The sequence below is a fragment of the Paracoccidioides lutzii genome (genome assembly GCF_000150705.2).
Source record: "Paracoccidioides lutzii Pb01 unplaced genomic scaffold supercont2.5, whole genome shotgun sequence".
Taxonomy (NCBI): domain Eukaryota; kingdom Fungi; phylum Ascomycota; class Eurotiomycetes; order Onygenales; family Ajellomycetaceae; genus Paracoccidioides; species Paracoccidioides lutzii.
In genome coordinates, this window is record NW_015440951.1 from 594,114 (window position 1) to 615,150 (window position 21,037).

The following is a 21,037-nucleotide window of genomic DNA, read 5'->3' on the forward strand; positions in this document are numbered from 1 at the left end:
CTCTCAGCCTCTAGCTCTCCGCGATATTATCTTTCATTCCATTCCCCTTGGCCCCCCCCCCTCTCCCTCTCTCTCCCTCTCTCTCTTCCTTTCACTCTCCTCTTCTCTCCCATGAATCAACTCTGTTTAGTTTCTTATCTCAGCTTGACGAAGCACTCACTTGCAGCCGAGATGGTTAAGCCCAATAAGGCCTAGCCCTCCTCGTCTATTCCTTCTCCGGGGAAATCAGGCGTCTCTGGTTTGCACTGTTTGCCATTATTCAACTGCTTCAACTTCATTTCAACTTCCTGGAAACCTCTCCACTCAATCTCAGCACCTCAACATGCAACACCACAACATTGAGCTGGTAAAGGGCTTCTGCTTCATGCTCTGTCTCCCTATTGCTGTTTTATGTTGAGAGAAGGATTCATTGAAGTAGCTTTCTCAAGTTAAAAAGTGTTGGAGATCTCGTCACCTCACACTTGCATATGTCTTTGCTGGCCCACTTATATCATAGCAACTCCCTCACTTCTAAAACCTCCTATATTTACAGAAAATTCATCTATATCTATCATCTTCTTGCCATCACCTAACTCAAGTCACCACAGCTTTTGATCCAAACAGCAAATATACTTGCTTACCCACTCCCCCCCCCTAGATACAAAACAAAAAACTCCCCCTGTCCCAGATGAAGTGTTCAAAAGCAGATCCTCCGCAACCATGGCTAACCTTCCGCCCCTCTCACCTCTCCTGTCTCCTCTACCCTCTCCACCCCTCTCACCTCTCAATCCTAGAGTCGTCCCAATCCTCTCCAGAGGCAAAACTACCCAGAGTCCTGCTTGTACCAGGACGACCCTGCAGGACGAGAGCACCCCGGAAAAAACCACGAAACTGTCCCAAGACCCAGGGATGTCTTCACTCGAGCTAGAATGCCTGGATTACTTCCAGTTGTATGCTAAACCTGTCGTCGGTGACGGTAAGACCCCTTCCTGTTCGCCAGAATTATATATATATATATACGTTGTGAAGAGCCAAAGAAGAGGAAATCAAAACAAGCTATTCATATGTTAATTGGCCAGGAAATTGCCTTTTCTACTCCATCTCCGATCAACTGTACGGCGATTTCGAGCAGTACGCTGAAATCCGACAACGCCTGGTTGATCAGATGCGCAAGTCCTCCGCTTATTTCGAAGAATTCTCTACAGACGCCGGGGGGGAGCGTCGAGCTCCCAAAAGAGACGCCTCTGAGGCAGCCCGCCAGAAGTTTACTGGCATAGGCAGACCTGCTACCAAAAGGGGTCAAAAGGCTGCATTCCACTCGGAGCTCCGGAGAATGGCTGGGAATTCTTACTGGGGAGGAGCTTTGGAGCTCCAGGCCTTCTGCCAGTCCTATGGCATGGATGTGCTCGTCTACTCAGTGGGCGGAGTCCAACGATTCAAGGACTACTTTTCCCCGGACGACCCAGATCGAGAGGTGATACATCTTGGTTATCATGTATGTGATTCCCATACCAATAGCACCTATCATCCATACTCTGTACCTATGAGCTACACGCTAACATTGCTCCCTTCCCCCCCCCCCCCCCCCCCCATTTTCTCTTCGCCCCCATGCAGAACTCTAAACATTTTTTCTCCGTGCGGGAGTCTGAAAGGGCCCCCACACTGGGCCTCCCAAACCTCCCAGACCAACTGAAGGGAGCCGATCGCATCTATTGCGAATCCAAATCCAAAGAATCTGCCAGGGAAAAAGCTGTTGAGCCCAACAATGAAACCTGCAGCCAGGCACGAAACCCCGCCCACGCAGCCGCAGCAGCCGCCAACGGCATCTCTGAACAGGAACCCATCCAAAGCCCGAAACCCGACCACGCAGATATGCACTGGATGATAACCATCTTCGGGCACCCCATGGCCGCAAAAGATGAATCCATCCGCACGCTGGTCGGCAAGTACGGCCCCAACATCACAGGCGCCCTCAATACACTGCTTGCCAACAGAAGCAAAATCAGAAGCAACACCAGCACCAGCACCAGCAACAGCAACAGCAACAGCCCCTTACCATCCTGCTCCTCTTCGGCCAACAGCGTGACGAGCAAGCGATCCGCAGACGCTAGCGAGCTGGACGAAGAGGAGCATCCTGCCCCCAGCGCGAGCGTGATCCGCCGTTACCGTGGCGGGTCGCGCAAGCGCCGAATGCTGGGGGGTGTCGCTTTTGAGATTCAGGGGAGCAGGGATGAGGTGCTGGCGATTGCTAACGGTGCTAATGGCGCTGTTAGACGTGATGTGGGTGGTCATGTTGTTGGTTTTAAACTGAAGGCTAGGGCTTCTAGCGCACAAGCTCTGGACAACATGGCGGCGGCTAATGGCAGTGGCGGTGGTAATTTCAATGGGGCCATGCAGGCTGATGCGCGACATCAGTATGAGAATCCTAACTTTAAACAGGTTGAAGACAGCGGTGATGGGGAGGAGGATGAGCAAGCTGTTGACAAAGACAACGACGATGGAAATGATGAAGATGATGGAGATGATGAAGGCGATGAAGATGATGAAAGCGATGGAGATGACGAAGATTCCGATAATGACAGCAGCAGCGACTTCAGCGCTGAAGATTACGATGACGATGACGATTAAGTATACGATATATCCAACCAACCAACAACTGCCGCTTTTACACCAAGTCCAATCTGCTGTTGACTGGGGCTTTGTCACAACTTCTTCCAGAAAGATATCGTTCTTGACCTAATTTTCATCTTACCTCTGCTGGCTTCTTGTCACGACTATGAATTCCCATTTTCTTTTCCATCTTTTCATCATAGCGGCGGCGTCTAGGGTCACGGCTCCTGTTTTTCTGTCTTTTTATCTCCTTCCCTCTCATCTCATCTCGTCTTTTCTCTCGGCGTTATCAGGTGGCTGGACCACCTGCACCGCCTGCATCGATATATCTCACGATCCTCAAATCCAGATCTCTATTTAGACGGCGTTTAAATAATTATCTGACTTTTCCACTTTCCACATCTTGGTTATTAAGAAAGACGGTGTTTGTCTCTCCACTCATTTTCCTTTCCAGATGTACAGGTCTCATCTTAAAGCGGCATTTTATATCATTTCCCTTTGCCCTCGATTCCCTTGGCGTTTTCCATATAATTTCTTTTTCTTTTTTAAAGTAAGGTGGGCGATTTCTTATTCTCCGTCTGTTTCCCCTCCTAATTCTCTGTTTCTATTGATCTTTCTTACAGAGGTCAGCACAGGGACCGATAATTGATACAGCTGTTCGAATAAACCATTCATATACATGACTGCATATTTGTACAAATACCCAAGTGCCGGCACATCTATTCTCTCTCTATATAAATATTCATCCAAATTCACTTCTTACACGAGTGTTCTTTTTCTGCAGTAATATGGCAGCTTTACTATTCTCCGTAAGTCTATTCCCACTCGCCCAACAGTGGCATCCATTCAGAGTGTAGAATAGCTGGTTACTATGCCTCTAAACAGAAAGCAGGTAGACCCGCTGATATGACATTGCAGAACCGAGCAAAAGAGTCTTTAGATACTTTAAACTGAGTGTACGACCTATGCAGGCTGGTGCTTCTTTTCTTTTCTTTTTCCATCGCTTGCTCATTGTATACATGTACGAGGCTCCGCGTTGTTTGGCCGTGTTCGTCCCGCGGCTTTCCAGGATTCTTTCATATGGGTACGTGGGGCGGGAGGGCAAGGGGCTGGTTGTCTCTCCTATGGTTATCGTTCATGTTATGGGATGGAGGCTTGCGGCTGGGTGGGAACAGTCGAATGGATATCTGTAACTATGTTGAGTGTCGTCTGCTTTTTTTTTTCGTTTAATCAGGGGTATTCATAAATTATCCATCCGTTGGACCGGCTTTGTGGATTGTAATTTCTCTCTCTCTCTCTCTCTTATTTCTCCCTTTTTTTTTTTTTTTTTTTTTTTCAGCATCCGTACAGTTAGTTGTGGGATTAACACTAGAATTCAAGGAACGGACTAGAAATGAATATACAACAGCACAACGTTCTCATCAGTTAGAGAGCGCGAGAGATAGGATTGCAGAGACGATCGCAGCAGAAATGGGGGGTGTTATTCCCTCTTTCTCAAAATAGTTATTCATTGGGTTGAGATTAACTAATTCTTGGCCAAGTGCGTATCCCTCAACCCTTCCATCCTCTTTTTTTTAAAAATTTTTTTTTTTTTTTTTTTTTTTTTCAATATCTTCCCCTATTTTATCCCACGGCAGATATCCCTTTCGCTGCCCGGGCCACAGAAGACTGTACACAAAAGGAGAATACCATACAAACCCGCCTCTCAATTAACCAAAACTCAGCCCCCCCCCCCCTTCCCCACTTTCATCTACGACGCATGCTTCTTAATCGCCGCCTCAACCGCTTGCGGCACCGCGCCCATCACCTCATCAACCTTCTGCCCATCCTTAAAGAAGATGAAAGTCGGCATGGCCCTGACGCCCAGCTCCTGCGCGATGTCCGGGCACTCGTCGACGTCGACCTTGTAGAAAGTGACGTTCGGGTAGGTTTCGGAAAACTCGACGAGTTTGGGCGCGATCACTTTGCAGGGGCCGCACCAGGTTGCATAGCAGTCTATGACGACTAGGGATGTCTTTTTGTCGGTGGAGGTGTCGGCGGTGGAGGTGGTGGAGATGGCGGAGACGAAGGAGGCGCGGCTGGGGGGGGGGGGTGTTAGATTTCTTTTTTCTTTTCCTTTGGGGTTTGTGGATGTGGAGGGATGTTGGGGGGAAGGATTGGAATGGATGGAGGGAAGGATTTGATGAAATGGATGGTATGGACGGTTCCCTGAGTGGTGATGACGCTGATGCGTCGTGAAGGAATTGCTGCGGAATTTCCGTCGACCATGGGCAGCCGAAACAAATTCAAGAAAACAAGAAAGAAAGAAAAAATAGTTATGTCATTATCTGGACTTACTTTTGCAGATTGTGGACAACCATTGTGCCTGGTGTAGGTCTGAAGCTGTTGCAGGCGGAAGCGGAGAAAACTCTGATGTTGTTGTTGAAGACTGAGAGTGAAGGCGGTGGGGCTGGTGAGGAGCGGTTGTTGTTGGTGTTTGACCCGAGTCTCTTGCTTGATGAGGATAACAGGCGTGGTGTTGCTGATACTAGATTGGAAGCTGTTGCAGTTCGGACAGAAAGACGAAGAGAGGAGGCCACTGTGGAAGCGCGATGGTTAATATATATCTGTCAACTTGGTGGTGGGGGTTGATGGGTTTGTCAGAGGATGAGAGGTTGTTGTGGGTTGGGAAATAGTTAAGGATGGCCGGTGGGTTTGGATTATGTTATGCGGGATCGCCCGCAATGACGTAGGCAGAGACTTGCTTTGAGGTATATATTTTTCTTCGCAATACAACAAGATACTCAGGATTCCATAAGCAAAGAGATCTGACTATGCGTGTGTGTACACAGTTTCAATCTTGATCTGTCGTTTTAGCTGCAGGGATGATTCCAAACCGGTTTAGAGGAGGAGTTATATCTCGGGCGATTGCGAGAGGGGTAATTGGGTCGGTATACCGGCTAAATCGATTCCGAGATATTTCATAGAATACAGATACGATTAGTTGTGAATAGTCATGGCCGGGGAGGTGAGGATGTGGTTGAGATGTATGTGTTTATTGAAGACAAAATCTTGGATTTGGAATCAAAGCAATCTCCCAACATAAAAGAAAAAGCAATGAGGAGCAAAGTTACGCCTAGGTCCCTTTTGGCGGTACGATATACGCGGAATATACATGGGAAATACATCGGGATTATTCATCCACAATCCCACGATCCGCCAGAGATTGATTGATTGATTCATTCCTTTCTCATACAGACATATCTCTTCGCATACTAAATATTTACAGAAGTTTTAAAACATATAAGAAAGTTTCCATAAGAGTTGATTATATCCTATATCCTGTGTAATTCTTATTCAAGAGCAATAGAAAAGAAAAAATATAATTCTACTTAATCTTATAAATCTTTATGATAGTTATTTAAACTATATCTAGTATTAAAATTATTAGATAATTAATTATCTTTATAACAGATTTGACCAAATTATATTTGATTAAACTGACTTTTTATTTTAATTTTATTTTCAAATAAAGAATGTATTATTTATTTCCTTGACATTTATATATTTTTACTTATTCAACTTAGGAATTATTATAAGTTATAAGCTGATTTATATAATTTTTAAAATTAGTATTTTTATTTTAATATTTTTCATCAAATTGCAAATATATTCTATTTATATCTAATTATTCTGATTGTATTTTTAAAAGGTTCTTAATACAGCTTAACTATTTAAGAAAATTCAAATCTCTTTCTAAAGTAAAAGCTAATTTTTTATAAATCATTTCGAAAACTTTAAAAGTAGCATAAAGCTCAGTATTAAAAAAAAATCTTACTTCTTATGTTAATACTTTATAAATTTATAAAATTCTTTTTATTGAAAGCTATTTCCCGAACCTAGATAATTATTTTAATTGTATTAATTTTTTTGGTTTTCTTCTGTCTTAGCTTCTTTAGGAATTTCACTCCCCTTCGGAAACCAAGGCCCCTTCGGTTCAAATCCCAGAGGAAGAACCTCGAATCCGATGAGACAACTTTTTAAAAACAGGTACGTCATCTGGCCCACATCGGATGGTGCTTGATTGGTATCGTTGGTACCAGCGGTTAAACTGGCTGTTGGGCCTACCTCACACAAATTGCCACCTTGTCTGGGCGGGAAATCATTAGAATTAGTCACTCTGCTGTGGGTTTTAGGCGTGTTTTTTAACACCCTGTATAATCAACTTCATGAGTGTAGTTACTTCATAAACTTGATTTCTTACCATTCAAGTAGATGTCTATATAGCTAGGTTGAGAAGACATTATTATTTCAGTTTTTATTTTCATTTCAAGGTACATATCTGTCGTCGATCTCACTCTCTCTATCTTTCTCTATTAAACCAACGAAGTTATTTTTATTACTCCGAAGACATGCTTTTGACAAACAAGCTTTTATTCAATCTAATTTTTGCAGAGATAATAAGCTGGGAAGTTAAAGGCTAGGTACCTCTCTGGATTTGCGGGTATATCGACAACTCGATCCGAGCTGCACAGGGACAGAGATCCGTGCGCCAAGGACCAACTCATCCCGTCACGTGGCCCTCGGTTAGTTATCTAACTCGCATCAAACAACCCCCGTGGGCAACGTAACCCTCCCCGCGCCGCAGTACGCGCAACCACAAACCTGGACAAACCAAGTTTTTGATCAAAGATCTTGGGGGGAAAATAAAATTCTGGGACCTTCTACCAAGTACTCTGACAGGGCGTTCCGTTGCAGGCCACTCATCCATAAATGGATCGTGCGGAAGGACGCCACAGTTGAACGAACTCCATCGGGATGGTTGGTTCGTCGTGAAAAACCTCCTGTTCAACCTTGGCTGAAGGAACTTGGCAAATGTCAATTATTTACCTCCTTTCTAGAGTGAGCCCAAAACCTCAATTCGGACTTAGCCTTCAACTTAAAAGAAAAAGACTCTACAGTTGAGTGTGCTCTAACCCCCCCACCCCCCCCACCCCCCCCGGGGCAAACCCCCACACCAATGGGGAAAGCTTGCAGATAGGAATGATGAGAGGTCCTTGGCGTGCCTGCTTATCAATCTCTGTGACAAAGATAATAAATAAAATAAATAAGATGCAGATGAGGTGGCAATACGACATAGGAGGCAGCGCGGGGGCGGCTGGCCAACCACGAGCCATTCTAGTCACACACTGGTGGAGACGTTGTACGCGAAACCCCAAGCCTGGAACAATATGTCTGCTATTATCGTCTTACAGGGGGCCCCAAGCAGCGGTTGGCTATTACGACAGCTTCCTACCTGCCAGAAGGCAAAACAGATCTAGGTATACCTGATAAACTATATTCTTGGTGAAGGCTTCTAGGGTATGTGTATTGGTCAGTGTACACGGGCATTGTTAAAATAGTACAGGACACTCATTTGGGGGAACTGGAAGCAAAATGATGCATCTGAGTTAGACAGGTCTAGCATTTTGGTGATGGGGTTTCAATTTGCAGTAGGTTCTATTTCTTCAACGAAAGCTCTGCGATTATAACCGTGTCCCATTCACCCTCGTGTTGCCGTTCTGGATTGGTTTTTCCATCCTATTTCATAATCCTGCCGAAAGAAAACATAATGGGTTTTATTCTCCCCTAAACTAATTTCACATTGTGAAGTTAGGTAAGGGAAAGACGAACTGGGGAGGAAGAAAAAGGAAGCGAAGAACACTGAAGACCCGCTTAGTGTGGGGAAGTGATGTAACAAAACATTCAAAAGGAAGAGAAGACGAAGGAAGAAACCAAAAAGAAAATAGAAAAAAGGAATTCAAAAGCGTGAAGAACGAAAAACAATAGAGTTGAAAGGACGTGTGCATGTTGGAAGTAAACCAGTTAAAATGGATAAAAGCAGGGGAAGGGGAGAGGAGAGAAGGGTATTGATAAGAAGCAATCCTCCCTCATATAAAAAGAAGATTAAATCCTTATATAAGATCCTTCCGAGTTGTCTAGTCAGGGGGGGAGGATATCCCTTAGATGAAAAGGAGGAAAAATCAAGAAAAGATATCCATGTGCTATGGCCAGATCCGGACTTGCTTGACAGCCGTCAACAAAAAGGGACGTAAATATTTTGCAGCTTGTCAAGAGAGTGGAGTAGGTATTGACAGAGGATGCAGGATGACAGCGACAAAGATGATAGGGGATCCCCCTCATCTTCTCCAGACCACCGATGAAGCGGAGTATGGGATATATGTGATATGATACAACACCAACCCTGATCCGGAAAAATTACCACCGCAAAGCCCGGCATGAAACTAAATGCAACAAAATAAAACAGAGGGCGGGAGATAGTAGAATGTATATGAGTGTGGATCTGCCATCATATGGCATTTTGGACATTGCCTAGGTTCCAGGACTTTTTATTCCCCCAATTTTTTTTTTCTTTTTCTTTTCTTTTCTTCTTTCTTTTATTTTTTTATTTTTTATTTTCCTTTTTTTTCTTTTCTTTTCTTTTCTTTCTTTTCTTTTTCTTTTTCTGTTTTCATCAATCCAGACAACGGAGAAGCGAACCAAGGAAAAAGGAGAAAAAAAGAAACAAAGGGAAACAAGATATAAACGAGCGTATGGCGGGCTTTGCGGTCCGATAAATAAATCTGGTTGAAGAGGGTGTTTCCTAAAACCATACCATTTATCCCCTCCCACTTCTCCCACTCTCATAACCCCCCACCTTTCTTCAACCATTCAACACCCTCAACCCCGTCCCCTCCACCCCAATCGACCCCGTACTCCTCCTCTTGCTCGACCCCACAACCTCCAACACTCCCCTCGAAAGATCCAAAAGCTTTGCACTCCCCGCGCTGATATGCCGAACATGCCGACTCCCCAGATCCACGCTTGTGGCGCGACGGACCTCCAAATTGTCGGGTCTGAGGAAGGGGCTGTCTGCATCGATGTCCACATTGTCATCGTTGGTGGGTGAGTGGGCGCGCGACCTGTCCATTGAGTCGGAATGGGGGAGCGAGGGGGAGTGGGAATAGGATTGGGATTGGGAATGGGAGATGGAGCTGGGCTCCTCGATGACGACAGATGTAAAACTGTCATCGTTGACAATTACGTCTTTTGAAAGCGGGCGTGTATCTGGGCAGATGAGTTGGGGTCGTCTACCGAGGCTTGCGTGTAACGTTCCGTGTTCTTTGGCAATGTTTTCTTCTATGCATGGCAACGCGGGGCTTTGCAAGGGAATTAATTCCACTGAGCTGTTCGTGTCATTGTCGATATCAATATCTATAACCCTATCGTTATCGATATCGACACAGATGTCGTGGTCCATTTCAAGCCCAAGCGCTTGACTGCTCGGCTTCCGGACGCTCCGCGATGATGCGAATTGGTCCTCTTCATCAACAGTCAGACGAGAATCGTGATTGCGATGATCATTACTCTCAAATTCCACATACTCATCCAATCTCTCTCGCGTAGAACCAGCACTACCACCGCCCGAATTTTTGGGCTGATGCGAGAGACGTCGTGACAACCGCCCAGACAACCATGATCCTTCAGAGTCAATTGAGGCAAGCGAATGAGCTAGCAGTATGCTTTCAGCGTTTGTGTCGGGACTGCCTGCGCCGGACGACCGTTTAACGTCGCGCTGCTCGGGGTTAACGACAGCAGACCTTGATCCCAGAACCCCAGTATGAGGCTCGTTTGTTGCAGCGTTGCCGCTGGGGTTGTCGCCTGTGAGAGAGGAGCTGGCAGGTGCTGGAACAAGATGAGGGATGTTGGAGGTTTGCAATTCCCGCCCGGGCGGCATGGGGAATTCTTTGAGAGGATCGGTGAAATGTTCTTTGAATTTAGATTGGGTTCGGAGAAAGCCAGGGCGAAGGTGGCTTCGGTCTGAACCGGGGATGGGTTGCGTTGTTGCAGGGGGTGCTAGTGATGATGATTGTGATTGTTGCTGTTGTTGCGATTGGTTGATTCGTTGAAAAGATTCCCTTGACGGGATAGAAAATTCCGATAGTGCCTTCGTCCGCTCCGCAGTTCTAAGTCGCAACCGAGTGCCGCCACGGCGGAAGAATGTTGTCCATGAAGTAGAGAGTTTGCCTGCATTGTCAGAATTTCGCTTGTCAAGGTCAAAATTTTGATGGATATCTGACATCGATCCATTCACATCTCCCGAATACTGAGAAGTGTCAGCATCAACATCACCCGTGTCACGGTTAATTGGCGAAATCGAATGACGCCCGCTTGTTCCAGACATATTGGTATCTTGGGTAGCGTTACTTGGGGGACTGCGTCGCGAGCGGTTTACCGCAAAATCGCTATCGACCCTTGGCAAATTTTGATGTTTTGGGCTAGAGCCGCTGCGCTGTTGCAGGCTTTCCTTTGACGGATCCTGTTTCCAGGAGCTGTAAGACGTATCTGCGGATTTACGACGGTGGCGGGGATCCGGAGAAGTCACAGCTACCCCAATCTCGGGAGCCTGAGGACGATCAACTCCATCTCCCGACCTGGCAAGTTGGGATGTATCAAAAGAATTCCGCCGCCGTTCCTGTTCGCGCTGACGGTCCGCTCTTGACTGTAGTTTCCTCTGCAGCTTCTCTTGTTCAACCTGGCGCTTCATTTCTTTCCGACATCGATCCCTTTCCATCATTTCTCGCAAAGCGCCCGCATCCATATCATCTGCGAGGTCTTTGATTCGAGTTATACGAGTCAGCTCTTCTGCTGGGATGACTCGCCTCTTTTCTTTGTTCGTGGACGTCCGGGATGTATACCTCGCGCCAAACGAATATCGTGGTGGTTTAGTATATCTCAGGACCGGTCGGGGAACCAGGGCGGAGAAGCCGCTGATTTTGTAGGCACAAGGCTCGCTATCGAAGGGAGAATTCCGACCCAATTCAGACGATAAACACACTTGTGATACATCACCATGTTCCGTTTTGGTATTCCTTGTCACCAGCCTTGACTCCCACCATTGAAGGGCGGCTGGTAACGTGGAAGGTCGTCGCAGGTCAGTAACAGGGCTGCTCAGATTTTTGATTTCTTTCTCCCTCGCACGATCTGATCGTTTTCGCTTTGAAGATTTGCGCACTGGCACAGTGGGTTCGGTGGTGCTCCTACGGGCATGGAGTGTGGGCAGGGAGCGGGCGAGGTTATGCTGCGAGTTATTGGCCATATAGTGGCAGGATGACAGAACAAAATCCTTTGAGAGGGAAGTATCTATTGATGCAGGTTGACGATGAAATCGGAACGAAGCAACAGACGATGAGCCAGCCCTGCGGCATAAATCGGTTAAACGGGTGTTATCATGGTGGTTTATTTCGTGGGTTGCAGTGATAGCATTATTATTGCGCTTTCTCCGTTTACTGTCTCTTCTGGTAGCTTTTACGGAACTGTAGATGAAACCATGGGATTGTGGTTGTTGGTGAAGGGCGCTGTGGCCAAAGCTGCGGGATTGTAACAGTGGCTCACGAGGGCTCGTTTCGGAACTTAACTCGTCATCCACAACCTTTCGCGACCGCTTCCTCCGGCGGCCAAAGGGCCATATAGCCATGTTCCAGTGACCTCCAGGGAGACACAAAGGGCAGAACGATGGCGGGAGCCAGCTGGCTGGGCCCAGCTACAGCAGTTCAGATGGTTAGGACGTGGTGATCGGGAGGTGGGCAACGGTGTACCTTGGGCGAGTACATAAGTGAAATGGAGGAGTCAATAGAAAATAAAAATAAAACATAAAACATAAAAAATTATGTCATACATGAAAATGACGGAAAAGAAGAGAGGAAAGATGTTAGAGACCCGCAGACAGGGCTAGAGTCAGTAAGCAGATGAAGGCAATGGGTTTGTTGATGGAGTGTGGGTGATGGAAGGAAAAAACAAGAGACGAGGTTGAAGTTTAGTTTCGCTTGCAAGCCGCTTGTCCGCATCAGGAAGCGATGCGAGATGCGAGTTTATGGCGAGGGCTGGATTAGTCATTCTAACACAACTTGCCACCAACGGCCGGGGGGCGCCCCCAACTGCCAAACCAGTCAAACACGTCAAACCCGTCAAACCCGTCACACCCGCCAGAACCCGGCCAAACTGCCCGCCACCACCACCACCACCACCACCGCCGCCGCCCGGGGTGCGACGGGCCCCGTGAACGCTGCAAGGGCTCTCACACACTATTAATTACGCTGGGATATGGAGTGCCACATCTCTGGCCATAAACTTGTACCTTGTATTGGTGGCAAGTCGGTTCAATGCCAGCCAGTGCCAGCCAGTGACAGTCACACTTCTTCGATTCCAGGTTCCGACGTAGTAGATTCCTGCCCAAGCTTACGGTAGGTACTTCTCCGTAAAAGGTTATCTGCCAGGAACAGAAACAGCAACAATCAGGTTTGAGAAACATGAGACAGATGTCTTGTCACCTGCAGGCCAGGGCGGCAGGTTGGCAGCGGGATCCACCCCTTCCAACTTACCAACTCTTTGCCACTACTACTGACATATATGGGTATGGGGTAACATCGCAAGCAGTGGGTTCGGGCAGTTGGGTTGTTGGACTTGAGACATCCGCCAACGCCCTTGGTCTGTCCGCATTGCTATTGGACACTTTGTTGAAACTCTGTTTGTCTGTCTGCTGCCCAGCGCGTCTTATAGTTTTGCCTGAATGGGCCAAGTCTGAGATCTGTCCCGATCGACCCCCCCCCCACCGTATTAGGGCTGACAAATTTAGATAAAAAGTCACCGCCGTTCCAGCGAGCATAAGGTTATACTAGACCAAGGAAAGGATGGAGGAGATTTGAATTCCACAGTCAACGAACTCTACTTGCAGTTTTCTCCCGAAAACATCGAGTCATCGAGCTGGAATCAATAGTGACGCAAGCCGTAAAGCTGGACGAGGATTCCGTCCCTCCGAACAACAGGTTTCTAGTCTCACCTCTTATCCCATCGGGTCCTTTCTTCAGCGGCACCAGTTCGTTCAATACATCATAGCTTTCTTTTGAGCTTCTTGTTTTGCACTTCCTTGAAAATTACTACCTTCAGGACTTGGTGTTGATTGCTTTCTAAATGTAGAACATCTTTGACATATTTCTCTCTTGAGTTCCTTGATGACAGATTGCAGCTCATTATATCTCAGTCATTGCCCCGAGCTAGCCGAATCGTCCCTTTCAACTATCAATTGTAAGAGTCATCTCTCCGTAGTTCAAAACATACGGTAAACGCACGCACGCACTACAGCCTCCTTCTCCTTATTCCATCCATCCATACTCTTTTCAAACAGGAACTCGATTGCAAAGTTGACGATGCAACACATTCAACTTATCCATTATACTCTAGGCTGATCAGATCAACTGGTTCGCGTTTTAGCCGCTAATAAAACTAGCAAAGCTTTGGCTTGATCGTTTATATCTCATCTCCTATAGTTAGCCCTCTTGGAAACAACAAGCGTATTACCTATCCCATTTAACAAATTTGCCTAAGCTTGGCGCGTTGGACAGTTCTCAGAAGAAGCTGGATACGAACTGTTGGAGGAACATGTGTAGAAACATGTACCAGTAGAATGCCCGTTGGCTTTTAGGGGATTGACATCCGTCAGATCACAGGTGAATGTCACGAGAGTTTCATGTTATATTGTAAAACTGCCGCTGCTGAACGAAACAGAGGCAGAGAATGAAAACATGTAACTGCAGAGTACTGTACAAAGTAGGACGCTTTGGACAGCCTCTGGATGATGTCTTGAATATTTGCGCAGCGGCGCAGCGTGGCTGAGGCGTTCTGATATCATACCACATCATTCGGTATTTATATGCGCTGTGGTTAAAATTTGTCCCTACACAGGGGCCACCTCGAGGATTGTTTATATCCCAGCCAGGACCGTACCTGCGACAGACATCTGACAGAAGATGATACAACGGGAAACAAAAAAGCGACGTGCGTTTCACGGAGGCGCAAGAACACGGGAAAACAACAGAAAATACACCAACTAGTTCGAGAATATCACCACTCTGTTGTGGTGTTCCATCCAGTCCTATTCAAAACTGCTAAACGATTTTACAAAAAGAATTTAGGGTTGTGGACTAACATTTGGATAAAATTCAACCGTAGGGTTTTGATTGTCATCTGATTGGCTGGTCGTATCCGTGGATCATTGCCCGTTTAGCGTAAGATTAAGTATTGAGATGTATTTGAAATCCCTAAAAAGAGCGTAAAGTTCTGTATGATTGTTACCCCGCCATATCGATCGCCGTATCATCAACATGGCGGACTCCACAAGTACGAGCATTGCATGAACATAATAATATCATGGCGGAACAGCAGATTTTAAGTTATTAACTCGTGCAATTCTATCCTCCAACTCCGATATTTCACCCCTCAACTCCCAGAGCAATTACAGTTAAAATACTCAATCAACACAACCTCCTATAACACCAAACAGCATGTCGGGCCCAATCGATCCCGCATCGGGACAAACGCTGCCCATCGACGCTATCCAACGAGTCCTTTTCGTCTGTAGCCCCGTACACGTCTACGCGATACCACCTTTAACCTCAATGAAGGGCTACACAGCCGCCGACTGGACTGTTCCAGACCCAAAAAACAACAACAAAACCCGCCAAATCTTCACAGCCCGACTACGCGTCCTTGAAACCGCAATACCCCCTCCGCCAGCTGCGCAATCCCAATCCCAATCCCATCCAGGAGCAACAGCAGCAGGTATGCAAGTAAAAGTAAAGACGGATATCCTTCTCGAAGACCCAGATACCGGCAACCTATTCGCAGCGGCACCATACACGGATCCAGCCGCCGTCGAACATGCGATTGATTCCTCGCGCTTCTTCGCTTTATGTGTTGTAGGCGATGGGCGGAAGGCGACACTGGGTATTGGATTTGAAGATAGGAGCGACGCGTTTGATTTTGGCGTCACGCTGCAGGAGGCGAGGAAGATGTTGGGATTTTCACAGGGTGGGCAGACGACTTCATCGGATCCGGGGAGAGAGGCCGCGAGAGGTGGGGCTGGGGTGAAAGGGAGGATCGGAGCTGGGCTGGGGGCATCACAAAGGTCTAGATCAGGCAGCCCAGCACAGCCACCAAAAGATTACAGTCTGAAACCTGGGCAGACAATTAGTATTAATATTGGCGGAAGGAAGGCAATGGCTACGTCTAAGGATCAGGTTTCCAGTCCTGCTACGGCTGCTGAGGAGGAACAGACGGCACTGTTTTCTATCCCCCCGCCGCCGCCGCCGGCGGTGTCAAGAGTAGGGGATGATTCCTCTTCAGGGTTCCCGATGATCGCGCCCCTTCCATCCAGTGCACGGGGTAATCGAAGACGGAGGCCACAATCTATGTTGAATATGGAAGAGAAGAAGGTGGTTCAGGGGTTCAGTGATGATGACGGTAGTGGGGAGTTTGGGGAATTCCAATGATGAACAAATATATTTCTGTATGCACATATTTTTATTGTTATTATTTTTATTTGTTTTTAGATTTAATGGTGTTGGTAGTTATTGTTCACGTTGAGGATATCTGATTTTATTTTTATTTTATTTTATTTTATTTATTTATTTTTGAAAGTTCGTTGCACTTATTAACAAGAAACATATTAGGAACTGAAATAGCTATACAAACAGTGAAAGATAGATAACCACAGCTCTTTAGTCTAATGACTCGAAATCTGTACAGATTTCTAGCATCAGCTATTGTAATGAAGACACGACGAGCCAGTATTAAACACTCTAAGGCTTGCGGCAACATAGTCTGCTCATATCGACTTAGCGTACATATACAAATTTGGAAGTTGACAACCGTTGGCTACGGTATATCCTCTCCGCCCCGACACGTTCGAGTTGTGAGGCTGTCCCCGTTGAATGAGCGGCTAAATTGGAGGAGGCTAATTTGACGTCATCCCGCACGAGGCTGAAATAAAGTTAGTTACCTCCTGACACGGACCATTTAACTAATCCGCTTCTCATCTAACGTCGAACTTTTTCATTGGGAAACCTGTAATCAATCAACTGACCCGTGGGTGGTTTTCGATATGCATAACTTGATGTCAAAACATGCTCTCAGCTTCTCGCCGGTAATTGGCTACTGGTCGACAGTCTCCAAAAACGTTTGCGCTGCATTTGTGAGAGCAAAGTTTTCAGGGGTTTAGTTTCCCTACACAATCTAGGGGTGGAGAAAAGCTCTCCGCAAAGAAAGTGGGAATCAGATAGGATTTGGCATAGCTCCTACAGTCCCCGGAACTCTTTCTCTATTTCTCGTTTTTTATCCTCATGTTTACAACATGAAATATCTATCCCACTATCGTTTGAATTCGGATGAAATGAAGCTTTGGTTAACCAGATCTTGGTTCCCCTTTCTAAAAAAGAACTATCCCAGTCTGTACAAACTTTCTATTATTGTCACCAACTCTCATAATAGTTTACTTTCTTCTTCTGACGCAATTTTTACTCTTCTGGACTGGGCACCATGACACTCAAGCTTGCGTTCGCTAGAATATATCATCATACCCAAAATGCCGCCTAGAAAGGCAACGGACTTTTTTTTCGTTAGATTCTACATTCAACCCATATCATCATTTCTTAACTATATTCCCATACAAATCTACATCCAGAGTCTTCTGCTGCTCATAAGATCATTTACGTATCTTTATGCTTATCCTGACATTAATAGCCCGAAGATTCATATATCCAAGCAATGGATCTCTTTAGCTTCTTCCTCCAACAAATTGAAGTTAGCGACATCCACTCCCAAACTTTTCTGGAATACTACCGCCCCGCCATCTTGTGGTGTTGCATTGTTTTCCTCATCGTAAAAGGTATCCCTGTCACGCGGGTACGCCCAGATAATGCCAAGGCATCTGTCAAGAAAACTAAAAAGGGCGTGCGTTGGCGTAAACGCAAGCGAGGTCGCATTTACAATCAATACGGCGTGCAAATTTTGCCCGTGATTCTAGAGGAGGAGGAGGAGGAGATGCGGGAAGAAAATGTCTCAGAAATGAGAGGAGCAGTCACCTCTGAGTTTTCTTCTCAAAATGGCAACGGGATTGATATCGGCGATGATATCTCTACAACCTCCAACGCCACGGATGATGCATCAAGGGAACAGTGAGATATAGTGAGATATGAAGGGACACTAGCAATTGTGGAATGGATTTATTGAATGTATGTACGGAAGGCAGACGAGCCGTTTTTCTCCTGTCTGAATGCTCCAATGCATACCATGATTTTGCCGGTCACGGATGCTTACCCACACAGTTTAAAACCACTTTCAGTCTTAGATATACACGGTTCGCATGCTACATTAACGAGACCCGTTGCAGAGCGCCTCGCTCATTCTACACCAATTGAGACGAATATTCCATAATTCCCTCTTTTGCCGCAGCTACGATTCAATAACCATAGGAAACAAATCCCTTGGCACCAGTTCACTCCAGACGCTACCTCCCTTACATACCCACCACTCATTGCAGCCAAACCCCTAGCATACATTTCTCGTCGACGAGATGCTGGCAAAATAAGAACGGAACCTTTACCTCCCTCAGACGACAAGTATACCCGTGAATTCTTTCCGGGGAGATATATTATAGACAATTGCATGTGAGGAAACAAGAGAGGATGACGTCATACTCCATTTGTCTAAAGAACGAGACGCTCATATCAAAAATGGTTAAGAGCGGTGTTGGAGGCTTAGGGGAGAGTTTAACTGTTTTTGTCTCAACTTCCGGTGTGGTAGCCTTATCCTTCTGGAAATTATTTTGGTACTATCTCATGTCACGGGCGGGCGAGTATGTTGGAAGATCTATGTCTCCTTTCTCTTAAATTCATTTTCTGCATATGGGTGTCGATCTTTAGACATGAGAAAACAATTCATTGTAGCTGCGAGTAGCATTTTTGTCAGCGCAATAGAATGTGAAACATTTGCTTATAGCCCTGAGGATACAATCATACAGTGGCCGGGCAGGAGAATAGCATTTCCAGAGATCACGCTCTGGGCTGGTAAAAAGTAGGTATACGACTTTTGTAAGGTCAAATCATTGAAATGGGAGATGCTAAGTGGAGAATGGATGCCGGCGGTTTCACCCCGAAGCTCTGATTCGTAGAAGGGTTGGCTTGGAAATGGTTCCAAAAGGTTTAACCATTCCGAGGCAGTCCATAAAAAAACATCCTTCATCATTAAAGGGAAACACGACATCGTGTCAAAATTTGTAAACAGGAGTATAACATTTTCCTTTCTTTAATTCCCGATATATTGTTATGCATATATCATTCGCTTTAAAGCAGGGGAAAGGACAGAGGAAATAGGAAAAAAATCCAGATCCAGCTAAATTCAGAACCATATCTTAATCAATTCCTCACTAACAGCGCTGGGCGTTAGCACGCCGCTTTCCGTAATCAGAGCCGAGATAAGATGTGGGGGAGTGAAGTCAACCGCATCACGTTTTATCGGCCTTCTGTTCTCTCTCGGTGCGAACGTTTGCCCGTTGAGTAGGGCGTCGAGATGATTGGTCTTCTCCTTCGTAGTGGACTGGAAGCTGTGTTCATCGGTTTGAACGCCAGAAGTTTGGCCGGAAGGCTCACTCGTTTGATCCGTCTGGAAATCAATCACCTTCTGATTGATTGGCAGGTCATATTGGCCCAGTGGGTACAATCTGACAAACTTGTGGCTCTCCGCGACGACATAGAATGGCTTCCCCTCAGCTTTTGCTAGAAGGCCCATCTGATACGTCCCTAAGCGCGATATGATGCCGCCGTTCTCAAGGACACCCTCCGCACCCACAATCACCATATCCACCATACCTAGTGAATATGCCACCGCCGACTCCGGAATCGTAGCTACCGGGATCCCCTTGGACCTAAGCGCGGTGACAGTATCCATCCCTTCCAGATCGGATCCGGATGAATTGCCATTATGGTTGTGTGCGACTGACACCACATAAATAACCCGGAATCTAGCCGCGGGAGTTCCCGTTTCGCCCTGTTCCTCCGCAGCCTTCCGTAACAAAGCACTGACCACCCTGGATCCACCGTTGGTCAACACCGTGCTTCCATCCCGCACAAACCCACTGCCAAACGCAGCTATCCTATCCCTGCTCTCTTTTGCGCGTTTGATGAATAACCGGCCATTCGCAAGTAGATGTGCTCTGATTGCGTTGAAATCCCCTGCGGGGCCTAGTTGGCCCGGTCTCTGTAGGGTTGTTATGAGGTACCGTTGGAAAAGATCGGTGCCGGCAGAAAGACCAATCGGGTTTGGTATTGAGCGTTTTAGGTATCCCGTATGCGTTTCTAATAGATCCAGGGTTTCCGATATTGTGGAGGAGGGAGAATGAGTCAGGAGAAGAACCAATGCTTCGATGGCTGCGATTGGCATTGTGAGATCTGGATCGGAACGGAGGAGGTCATTGTATGTGGCGACGATGCTGTAATCGGAATTTCAATGCTCATGCTCTCAATACAGTCGCTACAAAATTCCTACGCAGGGCAGTACGTACTCGAAAGGTTTAGAAGTAATTTCAGAAGCCATATTTGCTTTGCTGCCGGCCGAAGGCGAAAATGTCCGCCCACGGCCAAGGTATTGATTGGGCCAAATGGCTCAAGAAACGCTCCACACGTAGGAAAAATTGACAAATATAAGTTCTTTGTCAAAACGTAAAAGCGGGGGGAGTGAGCGGGGAGTTGGGATCGCGACAGCAAGGAGGGTGAGTCAGCGATTCAATCGATCTCAAAAAAATGGTTTGAACTGAAAAGATATCATATGTTCAACCAGCCCTGTAAATTCTCGAACCCCAGGATGCACCGTGCAATTAAGCTAGATACCAGCAAAACAGCCCAAGCAATAATGTAGTTGGAAGCTGAGAACATCCACCAGCTTTTGCGGGCTGGTGGAAATCGTAAAGATGACTTGATGTTCAAGCCTACAGCCAAAAGGTAAAAAGAAGGGTTGTTTTGCACTGTTCATATAGTTTGCACTGTTTGCAATTTTTGCTCCTTTGACCGCACAACGCTAAACCCTTTTGGTGCCCTTGCTGTCATCCGTCGATTCGTCCCTTTAAGTAAACAAAAACATATTCCAACCGCCCGCCCGCCGCTGGTAACAACAACGATTCTAGATATTAAGAACAGAAAATATCAATACTTAATTTTTTGATATTAACTCTAGAAAACATCGCTGATGCGTTTTCCTTCTATACCGTCATTATGGCATACAACTCGCGAATGAGCCAGCAGTTCGGCCATGGCAACCATCAACAACAGAGTCGGGGCAAGAAAAAGGAAGATGACAGCGATGCGCTGATGCGGCTGGTGAGTTTGAGAGAGATTACATAGGAACATGCACCCACTATAACTGCGTTTAAGTAATATATTACCTACCTCTCAATCATCACTAACACTCATTCTCGAAGCCTGACAGGGAAATCGCTGATGTATCAACGACATTGGCGTCCCATTCTCTGTCGGCGACCTAGCCAAGCCGAATCCACAGCAAATTCAACTGGTGTTCGAATCGTTCGCGGAGCTCCTGATGA

At 46.3% G+C, this 21,037-nt stretch overlaps 8 protein-coding genes across 8 annotated transcripts in view; 4 read left to right on the forward strand and 4 right to left on the reverse strand.

The window, feature by feature from the left end:
* Positions 1-699: 699 nt before the first annotated feature.
* PAAG_02363 (hypothetical protein) lies at positions 700-2,607 on the forward strand (the record flags this gene model as incomplete). The annotated part of the gene is made up of 3 exons (XM_002795611.2): positions 700-955; positions 1,059-1,474; positions 1,594-2,607. The coding sequence occupies 3 exons, from the start codon at positions 700-702 to the stop codon at positions 2,605-2,607; spliced, it is 1,686 nt and encodes a 561-aa protein (XP_002795657.2).
* Positions 2,608-4,339: 1,732 nt separating this feature from the next.
* Positions 4,340-4,949, reverse strand: PAAG_02364 (thioredoxin; the record flags this gene model as incomplete). The annotated part of the gene is made up of 2 exons (XM_002795612.2): positions 4,340-4,667; positions 4,927-4,949. The coding sequence occupies 2 exons, from the start codon at positions 4,947-4,949 to the stop codon at positions 4,340-4,342; spliced, it is 351 nt and encodes a 116-aa protein (XP_002795658.1).
* Positions 4,950-9,271: 4,322 nt separating this feature from the next.
* Positions 9,272-12,085, reverse strand: PAAG_02365 (hypothetical protein; the record flags this gene model as incomplete). The annotated part of the gene is made up of 1 exon (XM_002795613.1): positions 9,272-12,085. One exon carries the CDS (start codon positions 12,083-12,085, stop codon positions 9,272-9,274), a length of 2,814 nt encoding a protein of 937 aa, XP_002795659.1.
* Positions 12,086-12,345: 260 nt separating this feature from the next.
* Positions 12,346-13,273, reverse strand: PAAG_02366 (hypothetical protein; the record flags this gene model as incomplete). Its single annotated transcript, XM_002795614.2, has 4 exons — positions 12,346-12,673; positions 12,704-12,745; positions 12,802-12,858; positions 12,990-13,273. 4 exons carry the CDS (start codon positions 13,271-13,273, stop codon positions 12,346-12,348), a joined length of 711 nt encoding a protein of 236 aa, XP_002795660.2.
* Positions 13,274-14,948: 1,675 nt separating this feature from the next.
* On the forward strand, positions 14,949-15,935 carry PAAG_02367 (hypothetical protein; the record flags this gene model as incomplete). Its single annotated transcript, XM_002795615.2, has 1 exon — positions 14,949-15,935. One exon carries the CDS (start codon positions 14,949-14,951, stop codon positions 15,933-15,935), a length of 987 nt encoding a protein of 328 aa, XP_002795661.1.
* Positions 15,936-17,208: 1,273 nt separating this feature from the next.
* PAAG_02368 (hypothetical protein) lies at positions 17,209-17,622 on the forward strand (the record flags this gene model as incomplete). The annotated part of the gene is made up of 1 exon (XM_002795616.2): positions 17,209-17,622. One exon carries the CDS (start codon positions 17,209-17,211, stop codon positions 17,620-17,622), a length of 414 nt encoding a protein of 137 aa, XP_002795662.2.
* Positions 17,623-18,840: 1,218 nt separating this feature from the next.
* Positions 18,841-20,034, reverse strand: PAAG_02369 (translation initiation factor eIF-2B subunit alpha; the record flags this gene model as incomplete). Its single annotated transcript, XM_002795617.2, has 2 exons — positions 18,841-19,930; positions 20,003-20,034. The coding sequence occupies 2 exons, from the start codon at positions 20,032-20,034 to the stop codon at positions 18,841-18,843; spliced, it is 1,122 nt and encodes a 373-aa protein (XP_002795663.1).
* Positions 20,035-20,708: 674 nt separating this feature from the next.
* Positions 20,709-21,037, forward strand: part of PAAG_11479 (hypothetical protein) — a gene marked incomplete at both ends in the record, with an annotated part of 1,743 nt that continues 1,414 nt past the window's right edge. Inside the window, one exon of the mRNA XM_015847124.1 lies at positions 20,709-20,813. Coding sequence (XP_015703256.1) covers positions 20,709-20,813 — 105 coding nt within the window. The remainder of the gene's footprint in view (positions 20,814-21,037) is intronic.